A 21,472-nucleotide genomic window follows, 5' to 3' on the forward strand; every position below is an offset into this window, starting at 1 on the left:
ACAGTCATCACATACTCTTCCAGAATGTATTTTTGATTCATAACGTTATATACTCAGTTCTAAAATGCTGCTTTTCCCTTTTCACACTGGGATGCATGAGTATACATAATCCATCCAAATGTGAGCATCTCAGGGAAACCAATTCCGCTACATATTCTGACATTCAACATTGGTTTTGAGCATTTTATTCCATTTTAATCCTTCACAATCCTATTTCAAAATCAACTTTCTTCTGCCAAGAAAAGCATACTCTTCCCTAATCAGCCACATGTTGAGTTGGTTCAGAGCTAAGTTGGTTGAAATTAAAGTATTCATAATTCAGAAGCTAAAAAAAAACGCAGCTCACTAAGCAAAATTACCTACTCCCTCACAAATTGTGTTCCCTACACTGATCTGTCCTGAACAATCTATGCCGACCTATTGTAGAAAAGCACATCCTCTGAAGTACCTAAATGATACTCGAGCTTTGCATGGCACACATTCAAAAGAACTCAAAGTTTCTAGTAGGCTTACACAGTGACCATATTCTAATCACTGAAAAACCTGAGGGGGGGGGGGAATTCTTCAAGAAAATAAATTCCTTACTTTGAAAAGCTAAGGCAAAAAAAACCCCATGATGTGTAAGGGAAGGTGAAGTCAAAATTGGGCTGGAAGTATGAGTAGGAAATTTATATCCACTAGTTCATTTCTTATCAAGTCTAACCAATTTTAATAGAGCAGAGAATGGAAGTGGCCCCACCAGTTCACTTACAACACCTCCACAGAAGTGCAGTAATACAAAACACCTCTGCAGATTTCATAGAGCAGCTTCACATCTCATTACACACAAGATAAAATTCTAATGCTCGGGGAGATTCAATATGTTGCTTAAAAGATTTCAGTAATTTTAAGAGTGGAGTCTCACCTTTTGTCAGTATTTCTTTAAAATGCAATTAAATCCCATTTCTATTGGACCTCAGCTGAGGATGGTGAAAGGGGGAAGGGACTACATCACATCGCTGACATGCCTTCTAAATGGGTGATTTGAATTTGTAAACTCCTTCCTTCTCTACCAGATGGGAAGCAACATGCTACAAAGAACAGGCACACTGAAGCTCCTTTGATTAACATCAGCAGCCAAGATTTGCTTTCAGGCTTGCAGCCTCTAAGCACAAAAGAATAGGCAATACATTGCATCTGTGTTAGCAATTCAACAGAGATGCTTTCACAGGCAGGCAAAGTTGAAAAAAATACCTGTTTAATTGTATTTAGTTGTCTGCCTGGCTGTATGTTTCACTTTAAATGAGGTGAATTATTTCCATATACTTGAGCAGACTTGCAGGAAGGTGTCATCTCAGTCCTATTTTTCTATTCTCATCCCAAACTTTCTGATCAATTTCTTGTCTTTCTGAAGTGCTGCTACGCTCAAGGTCCTCCACGTGTTAAAGATATTTCAGATTAAAAAAGCAATCCTGTTTTTTTCAGATTAAACTCTAGCTCCCCTTTACCACCTATGTAACTGTTAGAAATGCAGTAAGCTGAAACTAGACCTTCCCAGTAGAACACCAGAGTGTGTTTAGGACAACTGCAGAGAGTTATCAAAAGAAGGGAGAGTTTAAGTTGAGTTCTGATGGTAACACAGAAGAGCTCACAAAAAGCCTGAAAGTAACACCCAGCATGGGTGAAGGGGATCACTGAGTATCTGAGTTCACTATTTAAAACTCAGAGACTGAAGACAACGAGATGCCAACAAATTCATCAAACTGACTAACAAAAACTATGGGGGAAACTTTCCTAAAATACAAAGGACTGCAGAAGAGCTGTGTAAAGAGGCTTTATACAAACAGGTAGCTGTAATCAGGTATTTTATGCACTTAATTTAAACAAGAAGAAACAAAGGATAAGCTGAAACACGAAGAGAACAGGACCTCAAAGATCATCTAGTCCAACCTTTTGGGGTAAGAATATAGTTTAAATGAGATGGTCTGGCACCCTGTCAAGCTGGGCCTTGAAACTGTCTAATGTAGGGGAATCCACCACTTCCTTTGGCAGTTTATTCCAATGTTTAATAGTTCAAATGGTGAATGTTTTTTTTCTTGCATCTCCCCAGTGGCAACTTGACCCCATTATCCCTTGTCTTTACCATGAGACTCTTTGTGAAAAGGGAGTCTCCCTCCTCTTGATAGCTGCCCTTTTATGTTCTTGTACATGGTTATGAGGTCTCCCCTAAGCCTTGTCTTCTCAAGGCTGAACAAACCCATTTCTCTCAGCCTTCCTTCATATGACATGTCTTCCAGTGCTCTCACCATTCTTGTGGGCTTCTCTGGACCCGTTCCAGCTTGTCTGCATCCTTTTTGTGTAGCAGGGACCAAAACTGCCCACAGCACTCAAGGTGCAGCCTGACAAGTGCTGAGTGGGAGAATGACATCTTTATCCCTGCTTGTGATACTCTTACTAATGCAAGTCAGCATCCTGCTGGCTTTCTAGATGAGCTAGATCATGCAAGTCCGGAAGGTCTGATGGAATTCATTCTAAAGCATTCAAGAAACAGCTTCAAGAAAGAACTTGAATAAGCAGGTCCTTGAGAGCTTGAGTAAGGGGGTCTAAGAACTGCAGGGAAACAGGTTCAGTTATTATCTTCCTTTTGTGGAGGGGAAGGGGAATACAGCAAACAGCCACACTTTGAATCCCACACAAAGATATTAGGACAACGAAGCTTGTGAAGGGTCTAGAGAACAAGTCTTATGAGGAGTGGCTGAGGGAACTGGGATTGTTTAGTCCAAAGAAGAGAAGGCTGAGGGAAGACCTTATTGCTCTCTACACTACCTAAAAGGAGGTTGTAGTGAGGTGGGGTCAGCCTCTTCGCCCTCATATCAAGTGACAGAATGAGAGCAAATGGCCTCCAATTATCCAGGGGAGGTTTAGATTGGATATTAAGAAAAATATCTTTAGGAAAAGCCTGGTCAGGCATTGGAATGGGTTGCCCAAGGAGGTGTGGAGTCACCACTCCTGGAGGTGTGCTTAAGAAATGTGTGGACATGGCACCATGCTCTTAGGTTGAAGGCTGAACTCACCCTTGGAGTTCTCTTCCAACCAAAACAATTCTGTGATTCTATGACAAACGGAACAATCAACTACAGTGTTAAAGGTGTTGAAAAAAGTCAAGATTCATATGTCAGAAGCCAATTCAGTCTCTTTTGTTGGCCTAGTAAGACAATAGAATTTTTTTTATGATGGGGGTGGTTAAACACTGGCACAGGTTGCCTGGAGAGGTTGACAGTGCCCCATCTCTGGAAATGTTCCAAGTCAAGTTGGATGGGACTCTGAGCAACCTGATCTAGTTAAAGATGTCCCTGTTCACTGCAGGGTAGTTGGGTTATATGACCTCCAAAGGCTCCTTCCAATCCAAACTTCTGTGGTTCTATATTTGACCTATCTTGACACTCGTAAGGCTTTCAGATACTGCTGTGCATGACATTCTCATAGGCAAGGCCAGTCCTCAAATCTATGTGTGTTTTCTCCCTGTTCAACCATCAGGCTCACTAGCTTGACAATCACACTTGAAAGAGTTCTTTTAGTTCTTCACGCAGCAACAAGAAGGGTCATGGAACTGAATTTGATGGCAGGTTGTTCTACAACATCACTGACTGAGAATACTCTTTCAAATTTAAGACACATTAGATTTTCAAGTAGTTTTAAAAAATACTGGTATTGTAGCAGTCACAGTAATTACTGTGGAAGGATTCAATCCTGATGTAACCAACTGTTCTACAGAGCATCAGCAGAGAACACTAGCCAGTAGCAGGGCATACAAAGGTCTTCCCCCAAAGACACCAAGGTAGAATAAGGAATGAAAGACATTTTGTACAGAAAGGATGAAAAACCAGCAAACACATCTCACTTGTAGCATGTATAAGGTGTTTTCAAAATCTTTTGTTTAAATGGATCTATAGTGTTTTCTGCTTTCCTGTCAGTCACCAAGTTAAAATGCAGTAGGAACAGGACTCTTCTCACACCTAGCTACTGATAGAACAAGAGGGAATGGCCTCAAGCTGTGCCAGGGGAGGTTTAGACTAGACATTAGAAAAAATGTTTTCACACAAAGGGTTGTCAGGCACTGTAACAGGCTGCCCAGGGAGGTGTTTGAATCACCATCCCAGGACATGTTTAAGAGCCATATGGATCTGGTGCTTGGGGCCACAATGTAGTGACAGACTTGGTAGAGCGGACAATATGGCTGGACCTGATGATCTCAGAGGTCCTTTCCAGCCTGGCTGATTCTATGATTCTAGAGGAAGAGATGTTGTCCTTTATATAAAGCCCTGCACCCCTCTTTTCCATGTATTCCAGCAGTGGTGTATTAGGTGTTGGGTGACAGGTTGGACTTGAAGATCTTTGAGGTCTTTTCCAACCTTGTTGATTCTATGATTCCATGATTCTATATAAAGGCTGATGTTGCAAGTACTAATTTAATGAAAATGGCCTAAATGATTACAGGGACATACCCAAGTGATTTGCAGGTAGAAAAAGACAAGAGAAGTCAAGCTACTGTGAAACATGAATGTAAATACTCTACTCCCTAGGAACAGGGTTGTACTTAATGATCCAGGGCTATGGGATCACTCTCATGGAAGGCCATAGATATCTCCTTTCTTAAGATACTTAATTAGAGCATTCTTCACTTAGAAATCAGTCACAGACTATGAGAAAAGTGTAGTGCAGGGAAAGACATCCACTTCTGGATTAACAATTATTATTCAACTCAAATCTTCTATGTTTACTTCATATATATCTGGTCAGAGAAACTGCAGGCTGAATACGACACAAACAAAACAGATAAGAAATGAAATTCTAGTACCTCCTCCTACAGTTGCAGATCTGGTTAAAGAGGTATCCTCCTGTCTTTCAAGTTGCCTTTTAAGTTCTTCTGCAGATTCAGAATGGAGCTGCAGGAAGTCTTTTATGGCAAATGAAGCTTCCTCTTTAACAGGGTTTATCATTCTCTGCAGAACTGGGATGTCTTCCTGCCGGACTCGCAAACAGAGCTTCTCCATTTCTCTCATATTGGCACGGAGTTGCTGAAACAGTTTTAAGAGTTATTTTTGAGTTTGCTATGTAATAGGACCACACACCTCTCACAGTTGAGAAGCAGCTCTCAGCCTGACTATCTTTAAATAATCATTAAAAGTGCCATTTCCGAGTTTTAATAAACTAAGTCCCAAGTTCCAAGCAATCCCTATGTTCTACGTTACCCCTCCTCTACATCTGCAGCCTGTCAAAGATGCCTCCAACTGCTACAAAAGCCTCTAACAATGCAGACAATCCTCCCCTTGAACCCATTCTGGGCCTCCCAGACTCTGTTATTTTGTGACCTGGAACTACTCCCTGGCCTTTTAGAATGCTCTTGCAGAAGTCAGCGCATAAAAAACACAGAGGTTTGGAGAGAAGGGGCTTGTGCACCTAAAGATGATCCCTTCTGAATAAACGACCCACAACCTACACTTCCCAGTCCTGTAGCCAGCAGTGATACTGAGCAACATACTTATTTAGTCACCTCCACCGGAGCTTAACACTATCCATAGAGGAAGGCATCTGGACATCCAAGTGTTTCCTACTTGGAGGTTCCACTACATCATAACCAGCTCGTGAAGTTTGCTGTATTTTTACTATCTGCTTGTGCTTCTGAGTTCACTCAGTTTTCCATCTACAAAGGAAATAAACAGGGGTGGCAGCTCCCAATGCAGCAGTCCCTAAACAGAGCAGTGAAGCTTCACTGGGACATACTGCTGAGCCCTTTTGGACATAACCTGCGTTACACAAGGAGGCTACGCTATCTGCCCAGGAGAATAAGAACCAAAGATCAAGGAAGAGATGGTACTTCTGATCTTCTCAGCAAAACAAGAAGCAATACTTCTTAAGCCATCTCCATCAACATTTTTATTAGTCTTGCTGTCAGTTTTATATTTTAACCACTCCTCCAAATAAGGAAGTTAGTTTGGTTTATTTTGGGTTTCAATTAAAGCAAACGAATTAATTAATTCCCTCTTTGATTACTGAAATTATTTTGGTGTCTGTGATCAATGTAGGCATCTGCCAAAGTATTTACACAAGTTGCAAAAAGTTGAAACAACATCCAAAGAAAGGACACAGTCTCAAGCTGCGCCATGGGGAGGTTTAGGCTCACGGAGAGGAGAAAGTTCTTCACTGAGAGAGTTGTTTGCCATTGGAATGGATGCCCAGGGAGGTGGTGGAGTCACCATCCCTGGAGGTGTTCAAGAGGGGATTGGACGTGGCACTTGGTGCCATGGTCTAGTCATGAGGTCTGTGGTGACAGGTTGGACTTGATGATCTTTGAGGTCTCTTCCAACCTTGGTGATACTGTGATACTGTGAGTGATTGTGGTGACTACAGGGTACAATAATTCACAATCTCCAATTATCCCTAAACTTTCATTTTCTTTTTGTAGAGACAACTTCAGAGACAAAGAAGGATTACTTCCCCCCCCCCCCCCCCCCCAATATTTGTTTTCTTTTATTTCAGAGAAAGTACAAACATATTTAATTGGAATATCAAATCTAACAAAATACAGGAATATTTCTCCAGTCACAAGATGTTTGAGAAGATATAAACTAGCCACAACAAGCAAGAAGAGTCTGCATGCAGGTTATCTCTGTGAGACAAATTTCTGTCTACAGCAAAAACAGAGTTGTTTTTTTTTATTGCCTAGGCTTTTGACATCCAAAAATGCACACAACTTTTCTTTTTCTGCAAATGAAGAAATTTATCATTTAAATTTCACCACTTAACTGGTTTAGGACAAAGTTTTTATCTAGTTATTAAAAAAAATAAGACTGTTAAAAAGTAGTATTAACTGCATTACATTACAAGGTGATAGAATAAATTGTATTATTTATTATATTACTTAGCAATTGGTTTTAATATTATCCTCAGAGCAGAACAAGAGAATACTCATGAAAAGAGAAAGGTTTTCTTTGCTAATACAAACCAAGTACATGTAGTGCCTTAGAAAGGCAGCAGTGCTGACCTGGAAAAGCAGGAAGTAGATGGAACTTACTCTATTTATAGCAGAGTTAAATGTTTTAAACATATATATATATATATGTATATATAAATTATATATATTAAATATATTATATATATATATATATTAAAAAGTAGAGCTGTAATTATAGAAGAAAAAGTATTTAAACAACAAATTGAAGTAGCACTGCATAATCCATAAAAAGGCAACCAAGGAAAGTACTACTGATTTGTGAAAATCATTTATCAAATTACTAAGAGTATATTATGCTGTATGCTTAAATTAAGAGTACTCCTAGCCAATTTAGGCTGCATTATTTAAGGCTAACTTCAGGTAAAATCACTGATTAATAATAAATAATAAAAAAAAAGAGATACAAAAAATAACTCTAAGACTCTGAGTTGAATTGGAAACATGGTACCCTGTAATTTTCTGCAAGCATTTATCATCTTAATCTACCTTGCTCTTCCTGTTCTCTTCCTCACAAGGTCTGCCCATCAGTACTGAAGAAGAGAGAAGATCACCACCATAATAGCTGACCAGATGCCAAGATTCTCACTTTAAACAATCTTGGACATTAATTTAAAAGACAAAATGGGACTATGTAGACACAACATTTAATTATCTATTTTGTGAGAATTATAGGCAGGGGCCCAAAAGAAGTTGATCCTGCTGCTCTGTTTCAGGAAACAAAATTATTATGACCCTGGTTTTGGCCGTAATGGAGACCAAAACTGACATGCCAGACAAAAGTCCATGCTGTGAAACTGTGACGACAGTGACTTGAGGAGGAGCTAATAATGCTTCCAGTGCAGTTTCCTTTTTCAAAAAGGAAAATCTCCCAGTTGAAATTGAGTTAAAACATAGCTCTGCTAGGGATTCGTGCCACTGCAGCTGAGGCAAATTACCAGTCTAGCCAATGCACGAATCTAACAAAGATAGTTCCTGAGCAATGAACAGCACAACCACCAACTTACTGCTGGAGCGCTCAAAAGCCTGACAGAAGCTTCCAGAGATACAAACTACTCGCCCTCAGTATTGCAGGTCCCCACTTTCACTGCTCGTTACTACCTTGCTGATCTAATTAATATTTGTGAGAAAGAAGATGGATGATGATGATTCTTGGCCTGTTTGGGGAAATTTAATTTTAATACCTCTGTCTTTGTGGTTTTGGAGAGTGGACTCTTGTTCCATTTACTGACAATTAAACAGAAGCTAAACAGATTCAGCCTAGCAAGAAAGCTAAGCCCTGCTGTGAGGAGATATACCTTAGGAGGTCACCAGGGTGTAACATGATAAGTGTTATGGATATGCAACTGACTGTGACTTCTTTTTGTAATCTTTTTAATAGGACAGAGCTTAATTTCTGGGTACAGCATAGAAGTATATCATCATTTTCCCAACTGCTTCTACCCAACTTCACCTAGTGAGGAAGACAATATAAAATTTTGTTTCCATTTATGGCAACTCCAGAGTTTTGAATTCACCAAATTCAGCTCAAAAGACACAGAATTTTTCCTTATACTATTTGTAGTTTTGGTCTGTTAACTTCCAAATAACAATCTTAGCTTCAAATTGCTTTCTCACAAGAACTGTAGGAAAATAAAGCTGGCAAACACCTTGGGAAGTCATCTCTTTAAAGCATGATCTGCTGTCTCTGTTTTATTTCTGACAGCTGTCTAGTCTTAAAAGGACTTCTTCATGAAGAGCAACTATCTTCTTGATACTACACTGCAAAAATTCATTCTCCTAATTGCTATAGCACTTGCCTCATGTCTAACAGAAACCTCTCTTGCCTCAGTTCAAACCAGGTGTTTCTAAACCTCCCTGTTCTAAAGAGAGAGTGACAGGCCCTGTCCTCTTTTCCATGTTTGCAAACAGAAAACACACCACTTTCCCACGTTCATTGGGCAAAAGAACTAATTTTTCAGGCTTTCCAAATGAGTCTCATTTCCTCAGTTTCTGACCACTTTCAATCCTCTCCCTGAATGCTCCCCAATCAGCCCATAGCTTCCTTAAGAGTGTGGTGCCCAAACTGGACTAACCATTCTACCAAGCCAGGATCCTACTACTGCTGACCAAAGAACTGTGTGACAGACCACACCGACTGCTTTCCCGTTTGCAAGTTTTTTGTGTCACTACCAGGCAGTTGGATCACTTTCACTCTGTGTCCTTCAAGTCCTCTTCTGCACAAGTGGTGCATCAACAGCTTCCTATGCTGGATCTACACAGCCAACAATTGTCCTTGCCCTCATCCCAAACCGATTTTTCAGGTCTTTCCTCAGTATCATCACAAATTCTCATTCTGTTCTCTCCACCAGGACACCTCAGTTTCTCCCAGCTTTACGCTCTTTGCATGGTTTAGCTATATGGTGAAAGCAATGTTTGTCGCAGGTTTGGGATAAAGGCCCAGCCTTCTCCCCCCACAAAGTGAAGGGAAAAAAAAATTACCACAGCTAACCACAGCCGGATGAGCAAAGGAACGCTGTATTTACAAGTGGTTTTAGGGGCTGCAGGGTATATATACACAATTTATAGTATTTACAATACATACACAGAAATATACATCAAAGTAACACAGGAATGAAATTCCCCTCCCCCTAATGGAGGAGGGTTCCCCCCCCAGTACCCCCTTCTCTTCCCTTTTTCCCCAGAGAGGGTTAGAAAGAGAAGAAAGGAGCAGTTGTTCATTAAAAGCAGTTATAAATTAGAGCAAAATGTTAGCAGGTTTGCAGGCCTCACGCTTATCAGTCCAAGGTCAGTCTGGCAGAGAGCCTAGAAGCCACAAGCTGCAAAAAGGGAAGAGGGAAAGTGCACACTGAGGAAAATCTCAGTCGCATTCAAAACTTAAACTTGTACTCTACCGATTCACCAATGAAATTAGTTTAGACCTGTCTTTTGTTTATAAAACATTCAGCCACAGTGTCCCTTTCTTAAAGGCACCGCCTCAAACGGTCACAAATGTTACACAGCTACTATACAATGCTTTCATCACTTGGCCTCAAAGGACTTTATTGAAGCAAGGTTCACCGTTCTGCATGAATGGATGCAGAACTGAGGTTGGGATGCCAAGTCTGAGGCAAATTTTTCTAAAGTGTCCACAACTTTGGAGCTAAGTCTGGGAGATCCACCAGGATGTTGGATTCACTACACAATGTGAACAAACACAATGGGTTTTTTCCTAAAAACTAAATGAGAATTACACTGGCTTTTCACAAGTGCTGTGAAAAACCCATTGGCTCTATCAACACATTCAAAATGAAGAGAAACTGAGAAGTCATACATAATGAAGTTGTACTGCTTTTCCTTTCTTTTAAAAACTTTACATACAATAAAAAATAAAGAGTAAGTTCTAAATTTCTACCAGAAAGTAAAATACAAAAAGAGACAGATGAACCAAAAGAGAGAATTACATAGAATTACATAGAATAAACCAGCTTGGAAGAGACCTTCAAGATCATCGCGTCCAACCCATCAACCAATCCAACCCACCTAAACAACTAACCCATGGCACCAAGCACCCCATCAAGTCTCTCCCTGAAAACCTCCAATGACAGCGACTCCACCACCTCCCCAAAGAAAACAAACACAGAGCTTCATTTAAACTTTTTTTTGCCTCCTCTGAATCACTGTTGCTTAAAATGACTGTTTCATACCTGTCCATGAAGCTTACCTTATTACTCAGCACACAGTTTCAAATAAGTAAGAGAATGGAATTATTATGTTTTTTTTCCAATTTTAAAATCACAAAGTATCTTCCTATATTCTGCTCCTCCTAAGTGGTTTATGAATGAGACTTTCTCTACAGATATCTTGGACACAGAAAAATTATAGAATTGACTTCAGAATTACTTCAGAAATCTTAACAGCCATTTTCAGCAAGCCAATAAACCTTAATTCCAAAACTATAGAATAGAATAGAATAGAATAGAATAGAATAGAATAGAATAGAATAGAATAGAATAGAATAGAATAGAATAGAATAGAATAGAATAGAATCAAACTAGGTTGGAAGAGACCTTCAAGAGCATCCATCACGTCCAACCCATCAACCAATCCAACCCACCTAAACAACTAACCCATGGCACCAAGCACCCCATCAAATCTCCTCCTGAACACCTCCAATGATGGTGACTCCACCACCTCCCCAGGCAGCCCATTCCAATGGGCAATCACTCTCTCTATATAGAACGTCTTCCTAACATCCAGCCTAAACCTCCCCTGGTGCAGCCTGAGACTGTGTCCTCTTGTTCTGGTACTGGCTGCCTGGGAGAAGAGACCAACCTCTGCCTGTCTACAATCTCCCTTCAGGTAATTGTAGAGAGCAATAAGGTCACCCCTGAGTCTCCTCCTCTCCAGGCTAAGCAGCCCCAGCTCCCTCAGTCTTTCCTCATAGGGCTTGTGTTCCAAACCCCTCACCAACTTTGTTGCCCTTCTCTGGACACATTCCACCAAGTCAACATCCTTCCTAAACTGAGGGGCCCAGAACTGGACACAGGACTCAAGGTGTGGCCTAACCAGTGCAGTGTACAGGGGCAGAATGACCTCCCTGCTCCTGCTGGCCACACTGTTCTTTTTACTCTATCCCTATCAGCCTATACTGCTCCCCGTGCTACCAGCTAACTGAATCATGGTGGTCATGCCATTATCACACTCCATTTCTGCCACCATCATTCTCTTTTTCTTCTTCTCAATCATGTTATCATTAAATGTGACTTCATATACATTTCCCAACGTTTAAACTCTTTATGCTGAAATAGGATGTGGATGACACAGGACCTGTCATGTCCAACAAATCAGTCCCTTTTTTCTTTATCTCCTGTCTTCCATGTGTTAATCACTGTCAACTCCCCCTCCATTCTGCATGTTGTTGTTTTAAATGAAGGAGTAAATAGTGCCTTCAAGCAAACCCATTGTCTTAAACCCTCTCAAGCATAACTATGATTTTTAAGAATGTATTGCAGTAGCTTAGATGTGCAAATGTCATGTTGCCTTCTCTGGACTTTGTTCAGAGTAGTGTAATACAGGGTATGTGTTACAAATTTTTTGGCACATCTAGTTTAAGGATATATTTCCTTATATGGCCTATGTGTATTTCCTATAAATGACCACAGGCTGCAATAGTGAGCTGATTTTACATGACCCTTCGTTGATACCATAAACAATCTCCTGCAGCAATAAACTCATCTACCCTGCTACTCATGCTCCCCCAGTATACTTGAGCAGTACTGCAGAAAGATAATTAATTTGAAGACTGCACAGTTTTAAAGATAGTACAGAAGACATGAGCCATACAAATCATAAAAGTGAACAAGGTGGGGGAAAAAAAAAAAAAATAAGAAGAAAAAAATTAACATTTTTCAAACAGCTCTCCATGCTACAACACAGCAGAGAGGTTTAGTCTGCCCAGGCATGTTTTGCAGAAGAGAGTCTCCTTTTGTGGGCTAAACACAGTCTGAAGCCGAATCATTCATCCACAGTATTTTTCCTTCTTTTTTGGTCACTGCCTTATATCCTCTCTAGTACCTGCAGCATTTTTCTTCCTCTCACTACAAATATGATCAAGGCAGTCCTCAGGCGGTACAACAAAATACTGCCATTTGAAATTAAGCTTAAATCTTGCAACAATTAACTAATTGTGTGGTACAGTCAGCATACATGTGAGCAAACCTAGCAAAACCGTGTACTTATTTAAACCCTAACATTTTAAGAAGTCCACAGACCATTCCTAAAAATGAAAATCCACAAGATCACATTCCTGAAAACTAATACATGCTACACAAGAGCTATTGCCTCAGCAATTTTTGAAATGGTGTCACCATGCCCAGTTTCTTTGCTTTCCTTTTTAGAAGCTTTTAAAGTCACCAGGAAGAAGAGATATACATTTATGCTCCTCTATACCTCTAGTATAATTTTGACCATCATCTAAAGTACAACAGAAGTAATTATTCTGGGTAAACTGAAAATTCAGAAAAATGGCTAATTATGTGCACATGGATTAAATGTAGAGTGGCTGTGCATATATTTGTCTAAAACCTGTGGCGGATGCCTTGGGTCAATATTGACTCAGGGATTCCTAATGTATTTTTACAACATCTAATTTTGAGAGCAAAGTGTGTGCTTCAGAGAACATTTGGTATCACAATAATTAATCTGATTTCTTTGCAAACAAACAGATCACAAGTCCATTGGTAAACATTTAAACAGCTTACAGCAAACACATTCTACATGTCATATAATTTATTATCAAGTACTCCAGACTGATAACTATTTAATTAAAACAAAGAGCTAGTCTTGCGTGGACTCAGAGACTTATTCTGCTCTTTGGCTATCAGAATGTGAACCACTGTAATGCAAAATGCAAAACTTGTACCCAGATCTAAAAGAAATAAGCATTACATAAAATCTTTAAAAAAATTATTTTGGCTGAAGGGTGGAAATGGCAGGCTTTAGGTTCAAGACAAAATATGAATGCATCTAGAGACAAATATAAGGTTTTATCACTAAAGCACTTACTGTATTTGGAAACATCACCTTCAGTATGTTTACTTTTTCTCTAACTATTGACAGATTTTGTCTTGCTAAATAAATTATACTGATAAAGAGTTCCAAGAGAAGGCTTTCCTACCCCTAAAAATGTGAAAACAGATTAAAGCACAGATATGAGCAAAGATATGCTTACTACACCACACCTGTTAGAATGCATTGTTCTAGTAGCACTTCTACCTTTGGAAGACTTTCAGCATTAGGAATAAACTTATATTCAGATTTCAAAAATACTTGATGAAAAACCAAAATAAACATTCAAACATCCAAGCAACAGAAAAATCAAGTGGACTTCATGCATGATCTATTATCTATACTTAAAAAAAGGTCTCTAACACCTTCCACTCTTCAAAAAAGAGACAACTCCAGTTCTACCTACTGTCTAATACTGTAGTTCAGTCATGGTTAAGTTCTTGTTTGGTGGGTTTTTTTTCCCCCATTTTCAGTCTGATCTAATTTCCTCAGGAGTGAGTAAGGCACACTGCAACAAACATGGGAATTTACAGTACTAGAATTATACAGCTACCTCTGCCAGCAAAGCCTGCTTGTCTAGATGCAGCACAGGTCACAAAAAGGTTTGTTCTAGTAACAGTCACATTCCTCCTCCGAGTAACAGCTATGAAAGCAACACAAAGTACCTCTCCTGCTGGTAAAGACGCCACTGTCCCCAGAATTTTGTCCATACAGCACATCATAACCACTTGCTGCTGTACATGTCAGCAATCGTTGCAGTGCAGATCTGCTCTTTGTGTTCTTCTGTACCACTAATCTTCTCCGTGTGCTAGTGAGCAGTGTGAAGGTTGATGTTTGACATTAGCTTCTGCGTCATTATTTTCATCAAGACATGCATTTGGTTTCTTTAGAAACAAACACGAGATTTCCCACATGCCAAGTTCTGAGTGATGATGCATGAAGTCACTGAGATGATGCCACGCTGACAAATGAATCTGGTATTTCCTCCTTTGTTTTGAGATTTGTACATCAAACCAGTACTCCAGATGTTCTGTGTTTGGTTTGAAACCTTGCGCTGAAATTAACTGTGCCACTCATTGTAATTCCTGACTTCTAATTTAGTAATGTTAATAGAACAGTTTGCAAAAGACCAGAGTCTCCAAACCTCTGCTTCTGCAAGAATCTTGACCTTTCTGACAGTATTCACCTCAAAGGACACAATTAGGAAACACTTATATTTTAAACAAAGTAAAACGCCACCACGTACTTGTCAAACCCACCTGCCAAATATAGGTCTCTGTGAAGATCCATCCCTGAGCTAACCACTACCATGCCTGCAATTTAATTCCATTAAGATCCCAGGCATTTTAAATACCCTTACCTGAACTGTTCGTCCTGCGTTAATGTGCTCTTCATGCAATCTGTCCCAGAGCCTGCATCTCTGGTACTAAAATAAAGGAAAAATACTTCATATAATTGCTATTTTTACCAACTGGCTATGCAGACAACAAAATAAAAAGAACCCTCCGTAAATAATCCCTTTAATTTTCAAAAATGGACAGTGAAGAAGCTGAATCATAGGCATTTCCACTGCACAATTAGAGGCAAACGGCAACATATGCTGACAGCAATTTTGTGTAATGTATTTTACCAAACTGCAGCTAACCAGGGCTGCAGCACCAGATTTTCACAACAAAGAGGTACTGCTGCATCCTGATAGTGCTGTGGCACAAATCACTTGGTGGTCAGGAAAACAAAGTGCAGAGGGAGGAAAAAGGAATGGAACAAAGGATGAGCAGTACTAGTCATACAGGACAACAAGGTATCTGGTATTATTTACAAAGAAACCTGCATTCAGTATGCAACACTACTGTCTGCATTTACACTTACCATTTCCATAAAGTTATAAACACCGTTATGAGAACCATCACGGCAGATCTGGCACCTGCATGAGGCTCCACTAACCAGTGAGGAACTATATACACAGCACTTTTCACAGGACAGAGCCCAGAGGAATTACTTTATTTGAGGGGTGGGTGTCAAGTGGAGGGGGGCAAGATCTTTTCAGTAGTGCACAGTAGTAAGACACAAACCAACAGGTTCAAACTTGAACATAGAAGATTTCACCTCAACATGAGGAGTGAGAGTGACAGAGCACTGGAACAGGCTGCCCAGAGAGGTTGTGGAGTCTCCTTCTCTGGAGACTTTCAAAACCCACCTGGGTGCGTTCCTGTGTGGACTACCCTAAGTGAACCTGCTTTGGCGGGGGGGTTGGACCCAATGATCTCTGGAGGTCCCTTCCAACCTCTAATATATTGTGATACTCCATTAGCAGGGAGCAAGCTTAGCAAAAGAACTGCATGCCAAGTCATGCAAACCTTTCCATCATTAAAATAAATCAATCTCTGCTACTGGCAGTTGACATAAATACTATAGAGACATTATCAGTAAAATAATAGAAGTAGAAGCTATGACTCCTGGAATATGTGCTGAAACCATCAAAGAATACATTCACAATACTGGAACCTTCTTCTCATTGTTTAAACATCAATTTTGAGGTAAAGTTTAATTCCTTAATATGCTGTTACCAGGAAAAAAACACAAACAAACAAAACCAAGCAAAAAACCCAACCCACAGCCTTTGTAGCCTACATGTTTCCTAAACTCTTTTCACCATTTTAGAGCCCACAACAATAAGGATCACAAATTACTCACCTTCCTAAAATACAATGAGAAATCTGAGTTACTTCTTCTTTTCAGAGAAAAGAGTTCTTTCCTATTAGGATTTCGTAATTCTATGTAAAAGAAAAGGTTTAGTCTTCAATTAAGTCACACTGAAGTGATTTTGCCAGGAAATTAGCAACTTCTGCATAAATTAGTATGCCATTAGAATTACTGCCATTGTTCTTTACAATAACATAGACCCCAAAATTTTATCAATAGTAGATCTTCCAATAGAGTCATCCATCTCTGAAAGAGTACTGAAACAAAAATTTCTGAGGGTGGAAGAGGGGATTTGGGGGAAAATTAGCATTTCAATTTCCACTGACTGTAATGTATTGTCCACATAGCGAATAATAAAAAATCCCTGTTTCCCTGTAAAAAGCAACAAGAATTCCTCAGGAAACCTCTCCTGCTCTTTAAAATTTCTACTAGAAATGCTCAGCACATTTATCAACTCTATACATTTAAAAGTCTTATGACTTTACTTCCAAAGTCCTATAATGCTAGAGATGACCTCATAGAATCCAATAATTCAAAGCATCCAAAGCAATGACACTCATGTGGTCAGAGAACTCCTCCTTGTGGAATTCTCTTTGTCATCCAGCACATAGCAGGCCATATTCCAGGGCAACATTTACTCTGGAGGACTCAAGGATAGCAAACAAGAAGAGATGGCACTGACATTATTTATTATTAACAAATACATGTATAACTAAAGGAGGTCCATGAACTGAAAAAACACCTTCAGAATCCTAACTTGTTGGTAGTGGGTCCAAAGGAGGGCCATAAAAATGATCAGAGGGCTTGGAGCACCCCTCCTGTGAAGAAAGGCTGAGACAGTGTTGTTTAGCCTGGAGAAGAGAAGGCTTCAGGGACACCTGACTGCCAGCCCTTCAATAAATAAAGAAGGCTTAGCAGAAAGAGACTTTTTACTAAGGCCTGTAGAGACAGGACAAGGGGCAACAGTTTTAAATAGAAAGAGGGTAAGTTTAGACTGGATGTAAGAATGAAATACTTTCATGCAAGTGTGGTGAGGCACTGGAACGGGTTGCCCAGAGAGGCTGTGGACACCTCATCCCTGGAAGTGTTCAAGATCAGGTTGGATGGGGTTTTGAGCAACTTGAAGGCATCTCAGCCTATGGCAGGAGAGTTGGAACTAGATGATCTTAAAGGGTCTCTTCCAACTCAAACAACACTGTGGTTCCATGATTCTGTGATATTCAGTCATAATTGTGCTATAATCAAATAGTTTGTATTCCACATCAGAAATGTAAAACATAAGGTTATCCTTAGAGAATGAATCTTCTTTCCCCTTTGTTCCATTCTAAGAGCTCTCTTTAGAAAGAAATCTTCATGCTTGAAAGTATTCAGTGGACACAGAAAGAACTCAAAGCTTTTAATAATATCATCATTGGAGCAGGTACTGCTCACCAAGATTACTAAAAGCTCTATAAGAAATGTGTTACAGAACTGCAGTAAGACTCAGGTATCTTCATTTCACATTTTGTGCCCCTTTTATGTGAGTAACTTCTCACCACAACAATGGTTCCCAGAAAAAGTGTCTCGTTGTTTGGCACAGTAACACAGGAAATTAAACAAAAACTTAGAGCAATAGAGAAAGTGATGCCATGTCTTATAGTACTTTTAAAAAACTCTCCATATCACCAACACTCTTTTGTACTTTATTCCCTGTTTTGGAGTGAAAGGCCACCCAAATCCATGGAATGTGCTTCTAGAAAACAAGAACTCTTTGGGGAAAATGAGGAAAGGGAAAAACAACAACCAAATACAGACTACTAATTTCTTAAGGATGCAATTTTTAAGTCTTCAGAAACTGTCATATGGAAAGTTTCAAACAGTTGAGAAGGAATGACAATGGATTCATGGTAGCCACTTCCTCTGAGAAGGTGTACTCAAGGAAAATTTCATTATATATTGATTTTATAGTTTCTTCAAACAGTGATTTAGTAGATTAATTGTTTGGACTAACTCTGGAACCTAAGGTTTAAATCAATATTCATGAAATGAGGTTAGAGATATTGGCTTCATCGTAAGTAAATAATGCTGCTGCTCTAAGCCATTTGACATAATTAGTGATTTTTTTTTGCTTAAAAGTAGCCTGTAAAAAACAAAACAAGATCAGATTTTACCAAATTATCCCTTTTACCTCTAGGGACGTTTGGTTTACATGCTGAAAGTTAATGTCACAAAAAGTATTTTAGAGAAAACCATTTAAAATGCTGATGCTGACAGCTCATAAAAGCACTGTAACACATTAATTATTGCTAAAATGTATATAAAAGGTGTAAAATGCAAATTGTCAGGGAAGTGTTTCAACCAAACTAGTTGTCTGAGGATCTAAAACTATACAGTGACAGATTTCAAATTCTGATTTGCCATGATTTTTATTCTCACCTTCTCATAAATCTAGCAATACAGTAACTTTGGAATATTTATATTTCCTACAGACAGAAAAGTTGGGTGGGTTTTTTAATTTAAAAGAAAAAAAAAAGAGAGAGAGAGAGAAAGTTTCAAATTTTATCAACATGACACTGAGTATGGAATTCTTAGAGGATCTGCCATTTAGGGAACGTTTTTACACTCTGCTGTGTTACTTCTCATAAATGTTTGTCTCTTGTATTTTTTGTCACCTCACAGAAATCCTGAAGCCTTCAGTGCTGCTGAATACCTTTTGGTATAGTTACCAATTGTTTATTTAAAGGTTTTATCCATGGTTACTTGTTTCTAACAAGTCCATTAATTACTAATTCAAATTTGAAATCTGGCAGGATTTATATTGCTATGGGGAGGCAGCAAGTTTTAGTAGTACTCTGAAATCAGAAAGACAAACCTATACTACACATTGCTACCACTTTTTCTTTTCCTAACAGTGTTGTTCCAGAGGAAGCTCAGTTAACACTTTAATTTTAATAACTATGTTTCCAGTTATTTAAGGCTTTTCCTGGTATGCACATTTCATTATGTTGATTGAACAGCTCACTCACACTAATATCCTCAACAACCTAAAAATGCCAAGAAATGCCCAAACCTTTAAATTTTTACATTAAAGAAACATAGCATTCAACTGCTCAGTAAAGCACCCTAGCATTTCCATGTGGTCTCTGAATGCCATTACAGACATACTGCATTCTGTATTGCCTATAATTAAACTAGCTAAGCACGAGTTTCTCTGCCAATGCTTTGAACAGTGTGTTAGATCAGAACTACCGTAAAGACTCACTTTATCTTGAGTGCTAATTATTTTCTGCATCTGTCTTGAAGACACAGAAAACTATTCTTGCAATGACCCCCCTCTGTCTGCAAAACAGGCATGCTTGATGCAAACGAGTTGCTAGGCCAATAAAGACTTCAGCTGACCATCACACAGATGTATTAAGAGGAACATGTTTTATCCCTTCCATGACACCATGTTAACACTATCTGGCTAGATACCATGCCATTATGCCTTGTTTAAATACATAAAATATATTCACCAGGATCAACCAGTAACCAGCTACCCCACCCCACTGATCATGTGTGATGGGTTAATGCCCATCCTGGAAGCAGGGTGGGGAGGGCTTGTGAGAGCACTGCCCTATTGCAGGGGTCTTTCCCCCTGGGAAACTAAATTAGTCTGTTCCACTCCCCCTCCCTGCCCAGTAAGGCTATAAAAAGGAGGATACCGCTGCCATTTGGTCTCTTGGCCCCTGCCTTTTGCCTGGAACAAGGACTGCCACTGGTTCCCCTGCTTCTCTGCCACATGGTCCTCCCTGCTGTATCCATGCCTTTGCAAAGGACTGGTTTTGTATTTCATATTTCGTTTTCTCCCATCCATCCTTGTTCCTTACCCTTGTGAACCCTACCTGTTATTGTTACATATCTATATATGTGTATATGTATATATATAGATATATGTATACGTATATATATAGATATAGATATATACTGTTTAAAGAAAATTCTTTACCTCTCTACTTCCAAGGCAAATCCAAATTATTTCTTGGTGGATTTGCTCCTTTCCTTTCTTTTCCTCTCTATTGGGAAAGAGGAGGGGGAAGCAGGGGAGGCATTCTCAGCCGGGCCCCCATCTGAGCTCTTAAGTGCCAGTTAAGGCTCAAACCACCACATCATGTTCTGCAAAGCACAGCAGTTCCCAAGACTGTCTCTCACACAGGTAAGTTCTGTACAGGGTAATAACTGATCATGTCTCTCTCACTGCAGCACCCCATGCCCTTTGAAGCTTCTTGATAGGGTGCTTAGATATCCTAAATGAGGAAGCATTACTTAGCAAAAATTCTATTTAGCTGTACAAAGTAATACTTTCCTGGGGAAAAAATGAAAAGCCTGTTGTTTCCATAAGCAGCTGAGCAACTTCTGGTTAGATTAAAAAAGGAACAACCTAGCTACCGAGACTGCCTCTACTTGAATGAAACAGCTTGCAAGAAAAAGCTATTTCTAAAATGCTCTCCTCTAGGCATCTCTGTCCTGTTCTATATTATTCTTCACTAGTTGCCCTTAGGCTCTATGGCCACTGCTAAGTGTGGGCCATGATCCCATGGCAATTCAGCAGTCAAGGCTCCTTGCTCCTCCATCACCTCACACAAGAAGAAGCTAACAGTGATTCTTATGTACTCTGGTTACAATGCAGAGTAATTCCTGGTCACTGTAGAACAGGAATGCTGCAAACTGGCTGATTCCAAGGCAAAAAAAAAAATGCTGTATCAGCTGGCATCTAGGTAATGCAATGAATTATACAAATATGGAATAAGAGTAAACACCATGTTGTCCTTGAAAAAAAGTCATCTCATTCAGAAGTTATTGCTTCAGGCAAATATTATACTAACATACTTGCAGTTTGCTAATATCCTAGTTCATATCCTCATTGTAACCTTATTATGTCCTTACCAGGAAAGAGTCAAATGATTATCTACCATCATTAGACCCAGCAGCCTGAGGTCTTTTGTCTCAGTTTTTCTCTCATTCCATGGTCTGTCACCATTTCTTCACTTTCACCTCCCACCTGAGGTACGAGCTTCCTCCACCCAATTCTTTATTTACATGAGCCAGGAAGAGTTTCCTCCTGCACACAGGTAAGGGAAACTAGGACAAACCCTCCCTGTTTTTATCCTCAGATTCAGGACCAATCAAATTAGCAACTCCAATAGCTACTCAGTACCTGCAAACCATTTTTTTTCTTTTTTTTTTAAGAATCTTACCTTTTGGCCCAAA

The 21,472-nt window shown here is 39.5% G+C and overlaps 1 protein-coding gene across 1 annotated transcript in view; it reads right to left on the minus strand.

The window, feature by feature from the left end:
* Positions 1-21,472, minus strand: part of STX17 (syntaxin 17) — a 105,993-nt gene that overhangs the window by 8,102 nt on the left and 76,419 nt on the right. The window contains exons 4-6 of the mRNA XM_068147764.1: positions 16,235-16,314; positions 14,901-14,966; positions 4,838-5,057 (exon numbers count right to left, since the gene is read on the minus strand). Of these exons, the coding sequence (XP_068003865.1) occupies positions 4,838-5,057; positions 14,901-14,966; positions 16,235-16,314 (366 nt within the window). The remainder of the gene's footprint in view (positions 1-4,837; positions 5,058-14,900; positions 14,967-16,234; positions 16,315-21,472) is intronic.

Source organism: Melanerpes formicivorus, unplaced genomic scaffold (genome assembly GCF_026170545.1).
Source record: "Melanerpes formicivorus ecotype bairdi unplaced genomic scaffold, bMelFor1.0.p_v2 SCAF_15, whole genome shotgun sequence".
NCBI classification, from domain to species: Eukaryota; Metazoa; Chordata; class Aves; order Piciformes; family Picidae; genus Melanerpes; species Melanerpes formicivorus.